At 52.0% G+C, this 7,179-nt stretch overlaps 1 protein-coding gene across 1 annotated transcript in view; it reads left to right on the top strand.

The window, feature by feature from the left end:
• Nucleotides 1-7,179, top strand: part of LSP1 (lymphocyte-specific protein 1) — a 49,734-nt gene that overhangs the window by 18,174 nt on the left and 24,381 nt on the right. The window contains exon 2 of the mRNA XM_008644278.2: nt 7,011-7,163. Within this exon, the coding sequence (XP_008642500.1) occupies nt 7,011-7,163 (153 nt within the window). The remainder of the gene's footprint in view (nt 1-7,010; nt 7,164-7,179) is intronic.

The following is a 7,179-nucleotide window of genomic DNA, read 5'->3' as shown; positions in this document are numbered from 1 at the left end:
AGAGCGCCCCCAGGGGGTGGACCAGCGCGTGCCATGAACGCAGAGATCCTCAGCGCTCCCAGGGAGTGGAGCAGCGCATTCTCACGGCCTCCCTGCTGCCTCCTCGGCCAGCAAACCCCCTGCTGCTGCTGGGGGGACCGCCTCACCCCAGGGGCTGCCAAGTGAAGGCCAAGCCAGCTGTGCTGTAAGAAGCACCACGCTGATACAAATCTTGCTCTTAATCCCAGTTTGAAGCAGGGGTAAGGTGATTGCTCACCTTTCTAGGCTCAGACTTCTTTCCAGCACGAGTGTGTCAAGAAGGATGCTGGCTGACTGGCCAAGGCAGAGAGGCTGTGGAGGCTTGCTTGCCGCTGAAAGAAGAGAAAAATAAAACACAAAAGCTGGGTAAGGCAATCTGCGTCTCTTTGACAAGTCTATTTTCTCCTCTGACATGCTTCTCCCTTGCAAAAACAGAGCCCAGACTTCCTGCCCTTTAGAAAAAACCCTCCAATTCCTTGAACCTTAGCGTTGAGATGGAGACACCGTGAGAATGAGCCATGGCTCGAGGTTGTACACAGCACTGATTTCTCACACCTACTGAATGCTGCGAGGAGTGCTGCGAGGGCTCGGGCTCCAGCCCTTTCCTCCCCCCTGCCAAATTCCTGACCGGTGATGTTAATACCTTATTGCACCAGCCTATCTGTGTGCTAAGGACCCATGGTCCTGAGGGTGCAATTCATCATCTTGGAAGGGGTTCGTTTGGATTCTGTCTGCTATGATTAAAATCAATAATAATGAAAAGAAACAGTTGTTTCCACTGGTTGCCTCATGCCTCTCTGAGTGGTTGTGCATCACCTATGGTGTCTGGAAGCACAGGGCATTCCATGTACCTTGTTGGAGCCGCTGCCCTGTGAGTGACAGGAGGGGACACACGCAGCTCATGATGAAGGACCAGCCCTGCCTGCGTCCCTCCTCCAGGGTCTGCTCCTGCCATTTGCCACCAGCTTTCTCAAGTGTGTCTTGTTTTGCTTGTGGAAGCAGTAAATAACCATCTTGGGGCTTTCTCTGCCTGTCATGCCACAGTGACAGGTCAATCATTGCAGGGGGTTTAATGAAGGCTAAACTAGACAAGAGTCTTACATGTGGCACTTGTGGTGCATGGCTACACCATCTGCACATCCTTCTCTGGGCAGAAATGGGATGTGCTTTTGTGGAGGAAATCCAAGATGTGTTGAAAAAAAGAAGAGTTGCTTTTATTTCTAAAAGGGAGATGGGTCTCTGCCATGCTGAATGTGGCTTTCCTTCTGTTTCTGCTTGATGAAAGTTTGGGCTGTATCATACTCTGTTCAGATGCCTTGGTGTGTCCTTACCACCCCATACGTGCTGCCTTTCCACACCCCCAGTTCCAGTGTGAGGTGGGGATGGGCTCTACGGCCACTCCTGGGTGTGAAGCAGCTCTACCCTGCTGTTCCCATTCTGAAGGTGACCCATGATTTATGGGAGAAATGGGGAGATGTGGCTGAAACTGCACAGCTACGTGTAGGGTGGGGAAGCTTGGTATGAGAAAAAGGCTGAGGGTGAAGCACACAGATGCATTTTTTTCCTCTCCCCCTGCCCCCCTTCTTGTTCAAACTCTGTAGCCTGGACTCTGAACAGAGCAATGCATCTGAGGAATTACATGAATGTATGGGAGGGAGAGGCTTGTGGAGTATCTCTGGCTGCCTTTGACTGACATGCTGCTGTTTCAGAGCTAGAATAACTCTCCTGAGGCAAGGCTGAAATAAACTTCAGGCTGTGACATAATAATTCTTGATTTTATGTCTTTTCCCAGTCTCCCTGTATCATACCGCTATCCACATGCTCTTCCTTATTCAGTGGGATGATGACCCTGCTGTAATGTTTGCTATCCAGCCACGTTACTCCTAAGCCATGGAAACCCATGACTTCAGCGGTGGCCTGACACCAGTGGTCCTGAATGGCATGAGTGGAGGCATTATCTGCGTATTTCAGCGTACTCGACTCAGTCACACAGAGCTATTATATGCATTAAATTAATACGTGATTAATTTTTTGGCAGAAGGTCAAGTGGGCGAGGGAGTTGCAGCCTTCTGAGGGTGTCGTCTTCCCCTGCGTGTGGCAGGGTGAGCTGCATGTCTCCTGCCAGCAGTCAGGGCCCTTTATAAATGTGTGATAAATGCAATATGAAATAAAGCCTGGCAGCTCTGCTCGGCAGCAGATGAACTTGTTGACAGTCCTAGGCCATATTCTGCACTGATGTTGTATCTGGCCCTGTGACAGGGCAATGCAGGCTGCAGTGGGTTCCATGGAAGGGGAAGGTCCCTTGTATTGGTTTCTGGCATTTCCCTTTCCCTAGACCTCAACAGAGCAGCAATGGGATGGCTGCCAGTGGAGGCAGGGCTGCCCTTCCCAGTTCTTCTCTAATTCATGCAGCCCCATGGCTTCCAGGGGGTATTTCCAGCTGTGGTGGACGATGGGTTTTTCACAGGTGGTGTGGCAATGTGTCTCCTGGGGTTTCACATGGCTCCTCCTAAATCCTGTTCCCAAAACCTCTTCCCTCTTGTATCCTGGCTTTGCAGGGGCAACCTACCCAACAGAGGCAGCAGCCAAAGCCACCACACTCCTGGCCTGATACCCCGGTGAGCGCAGGAGCCAGGAATGTCCAGTGTGCTGGTAGAGGGTTCCTGAGTTTTTCTGGTGCAGGTCTGTGAAGCCCAAAGCCTCTGGGAGGCATTTGATTTTCCTTTCTGGAATTAGCTTTAGTGCTGAAGGTTGGGTTTGGGCCAGCAAAGCTTCCTTTGAGCCATCAACCATGCAAAAGACTCCTCGAGTCTGCAGAGTTTCCCTTAAACACAGCTCATCTGGTGCCAGAAATTTCCCTTGCCTGAATATTAAAATCTCCTCAAGTGCCAGTGAGGAATTACCCAAAGGAAACGTGACCTTCCCAGCCATGCTGGCTTGTCTGGAGAGGGCGTTTGTGGCCATGTGGAGCAGGGCACGCAGAGTGTGGGTACCTGTGTTGCTGTTCTGCAGGAAGAGGTGTTTTGTAGCACACACAGAAATAAAACCCCTCCCTTGGCTGGGGGTCCAGAGGGAGGTGAGGTCAAGAGCTGGATCTGAAACAGGCAGCTGGCCCCAGTCAGAGCAGAAGTCCAAGCATCCCAAATGCTTGGCAGGCAGCGTCTGTGGGCACAGCTGAACCAAGGTGCTTTCAGCTCATCCTTACACCTGCAGGATGTCCCCAGGAAGAGAGAAGCCCCTTCCACAAAGTGTTTTTGGCTCAACCAGGACCTCCAAAAGGTGTTGGTAGAGATGTAGGGACCGTGTAAGAGAAATGACCCCGCCCTGTGATGAGCTCCTGCTGGAGCAAGTCTTGCCACAGCTCTGGGCTGCTGGGGCCACTGAGGTCTCTCTACCTTTTCTCCTCCCTTCTCCAGTCCCACTAAAGTTTGTGTAAGGGAGTGAATTTCCTTTCACATTGCATGAAAATCCCTCTGTAGAGGGATTTTATAAAGGCACGTGGCTGGATGCAGGAGCGTAGCATGCTGTAGCTCATCTTGCAGCTCCTCAAGCTTCGAGTCTTGCTTTCCATCTCCCTATCCTGTGATGGGTGAAATGAAGTTGAGAACTCTTGGTCCCACAGGCAGCTATGAGTCTGCTTCTTCCCCAAATATCCCCAGCCTGGGACCAGCCTGGAACAATGCTGGCTGGAGGTGAAGATACGTGGGATCAGCCTGATCCTGAAGCACTGGGTAATTATTTCTAGAATTGGGAAAGATGGTTGTGAAATAGCACTGTGGGCTGAGCATGTGGAGTTACTGAATGTGGTTGTGAACAATTAGAGCAAATGGGAGACCATGGCCCCGTTTTAGTAAATGGAACCATTTGGAAATTAAATCTTTCCACCTTTTTGCTTCGAGAGGCAGTTTAACAGCTGACCCCCTGCTCACACTTGTGCTTGTCCAAATTGAAATGGCACATTTTGTCTGTGGTCCAACAAACCCCTGTAGCTGACCCAAACACAAGGACTTTGGCAAGGCTTAGTTTCTCATTTGCTTGTGTTTTTTTGCTTCATTTTGTTTTGTTTGTTTTTCACAAAAGACAAATATTTGTGCTGCTAGGTCAGTCAAAAAGTAATCGTCCTTTTTTCTCTGCTTGTCAGTGTGATTATTGAACCCCAGCGCATCACTTATTAAACCTCACTCCCCTACCAGCCTGTTTGAGCATGACAGAGAGCTCAGAATCTGAAAATAAACTGGGTTTAGCTGTTTGCTGGAGGGTGCTGGTATTTTTGAATCTGTGGGGGCTTTATCTGCAGCCCTTACTGCTGAGCGGAGGCATGGTGTTCCCAGCATTGCAGCCCCCCCAGGATGCTCAGAGTGTTTGAGCCACGTCCCAGCACAGCAGCGGGTGACCTGGAAGCTGGAATTGCTCTGTGACAAAGCTGGATTGCTCTGTGGCAAAAGGAGCTGGGAAAGTTATTTCTCTGCTTTTGCAGAAAAATCCTTCTCCCCAAAACGGTCGCCCCCGGCTCTGTCCTCAGCCTGTTCGGAGGATGCAGGGACAGAATAGCGAGCCGGTGAGGTCATGGGGAGAGAGTTAGTCACATCCAACTGGGAAAGGGAGAGGGCTGCCAACCAGTGTTGCTCTCACAGTGTGGAAAGCTCGTGTGGTTCAGAAGGGGACCCCCCCTCCAGGCTCACTAGAGCACCCTGGCCAAGCTGGGGGTGTTGGTGCAGCACTGCCTCTGCAGCAGCTTCCCAAGGAACTGGAGGAGGGGGTGAAAGATTTTAATTGAAATCTAAGTTGTTCTGGCATAAATGTGGACTTTGATTCTTGTAACTGGGGTGATATGGGTGAGAGGGGGTTAAGAGCCTTTCTGAATTGGAGACTATCTGGGGCTGTCGCACAAGGGAGGGAGATCATGGCAGAGTTTAATGAATGACTTCATTTATATATTAAAAAAAAAAAAAAAAAAAAAAAAAAACAACAACATGGTGGCTTCCTGCCAGGTCCACAGACAAGGGTTTCTATGGGAACCTGAGGAAAAATAATAAATAGGAGTGTGGGATGAGTAGGGAAGGGAGGAGGGGAGCCCAGGCTGTGGTCTGGGTCTGCTTTGTTCCTCATGGAGACCAAGGTGGCCAGGGGCAATGAGGGGGTAAAAAGGGGAAGAGCTGAATTTGGTGCTTGCAAGAAGACCCCACCCAAACTAAGGCAGGCAATAACTACAGAGCAGTGGAGCATTCTCTTGGGCTAGTCCTGGGGTCTGCTTTGTTCCCTGCTCCTCTGTGGGCACAGCAGGGATGGGTGACCTTCCCTCTTTGGTCTCACAACCTGGCTTTGCTGCTTTGGGGCAGGTGGGAGTTTGGGAGGGCAGTGATTTGGGCTCATCCCCAGCTTCCTGACAGGGTGATGGTGGGACCACTGTGCAAAGGGATGCTACTGGGGTTAAGCTCAACAGTCCTGTGGGCACTGCAGAGTACAGTAGGCTCTGAGTGAATCTTCCCTGGAAAGGCAAACAAGGTTCACAGTGTAAAGAGAAAGGCTACATTTTTCATCAATTAATTCCAATGGGCTTTCCCCCCCCCCATTGCTGGGAGAGGGGCATATCTGTCATGAACCTCAAAAGAAAAGAGTTTTATGATGAGACTCATGGTGAAGTGAGGCCCTCTCACGTGGTTCACAGGCCAGACTGTGGGCAAAGCCAAGCAGGTTGGCAGAGTGGCACTCCTGGGGCCAGCTGAAACCTGCCCCTTGTTCACTCAAAATGGGCTGAAATAAGTCTCAGCTAAGGCATTTCTGTTTGGGTTTTTTCCCCATTTTCCTTTCCAATCTGAGTGATGTTGCACTGTATCTCCCATTGGGCAGGTTCATCCTAAGAGGACTGCAGTTCTCAGGGTGTGCCTGGTGGGGGGAAATGCAGGTTGGGCTGGATCCTGCTGCTGGTGGGAGATTGACTCCCCAGCTCCCATGTGTGTGCTTTCCTGAAAAACATTTCTGTAAATCGGCTTGAAAAGGCCTGGGGAAGCAGCCTTTGAGGTCTGTTTTGGACCTGGCTGAGCCAGGGGTGAGTGGAGTGAGGAGGCATCTGCCCCAGCATCAGCCCTGGGTACCGCGAGTCAGACCTGCCCAGCTCCAGCTGCCATCACAGGCCCTTTGGGTGAGTGGTGGCCACCCCATGGTGTGCCCTCTTCTGCCTCAATCTCAGCTGGTGCCACCAGTGCCACAGGAGCTGATCCCACGTGGGGAGCGACTGGACTGGTGTTATCACCAGAGAAGGAATGCGGCATCCGCCTTATCGCTTCCTTGGGGATGCAAGAGGCTGTTCTGCTGACAGAGGCATGATTATCCAGCAGTGGAGATGTCTGGGAGAAGCCAGGGCAGGTTTTTCGTCTCTGCAGGGGTGGAAGGAAGCCAGGCAGGGCAGAGCAGGACAAAGGTGCTGCTCTCTGCCACTGTTTCCTTGGCTCCTGGTCAGGCAGGAGCAGCTCAACTGCCCGAGGAAACTCACCCCCAGGGTACAGATCCTGCCTTCCTTGGGCCAGAGCTTGAGAAGCGGGTGTAAGGTACCTTGCAGCACTGCAAGACCCTTTACAAACCCTTCAGAAATCTTGCAGCATTGCAGGACCATTTGCAAACCCTTCCTGGGTTACAAAGCCATTTTTGCAGGGAATGCTGCTTTCCAGTGGGCTTCAGCCCACAGGAAGGTGGCTGGTCTGGGAGGAAGGGGGTATGTACCACGTCTTCCTTCTAGAGACTTGCAGGCTCTCCTGCAGCCCTCTCCCAGTCCCTATGTCCCACCTTATCCTTGCCCATTGGTCAGTCCCACTGCGGAGCTGTGCGGATGGAGCTGAGGATGCCTCTTTGAGGATCACTGCTCATGGTGGGAGCACTCCTCTGAAGAAGGCTCCTGCTTGCTGGAGGGAGCCCAGACACCTCAGAGGATTGTTACCAGCTTTCACAGGACTGCCTGATGGCATTAAAGATGGGTTTTCCCTCTGGCTTGGCAGGCTGACAGCACAGTGGAGCGTGGAAGATGAGGAGGAGGCGGCGAGAGAGCGGCGGCGGCGGGAGCGGGAGAAGCAGCTGCGGTCCCAGGCAGAAGAGGGCTTGAACGGCACCGTCTCCTGCTCGGAGAGTGCGGCTCTGGCACAGGAGAACCAGGAAGAAAAACCCCGC

This window comes from Corvus brachyrhynchos, unplaced genomic scaffold (genome assembly GCF_000691975.1).
Source record: "Corvus brachyrhynchos isolate BGI_N302 unplaced genomic scaffold, ASM69197v1 scaffold62, whole genome shotgun sequence".
In the NCBI taxonomy this organism is placed as follows: Eukaryota; Metazoa; Chordata; class Aves; order Passeriformes; family Corvidae; genus Corvus; species Corvus brachyrhynchos.
Note: the sequence above shows the minus strand (reverse complement) of the source record. Positions and strands in the feature narration are given on the sequence as shown.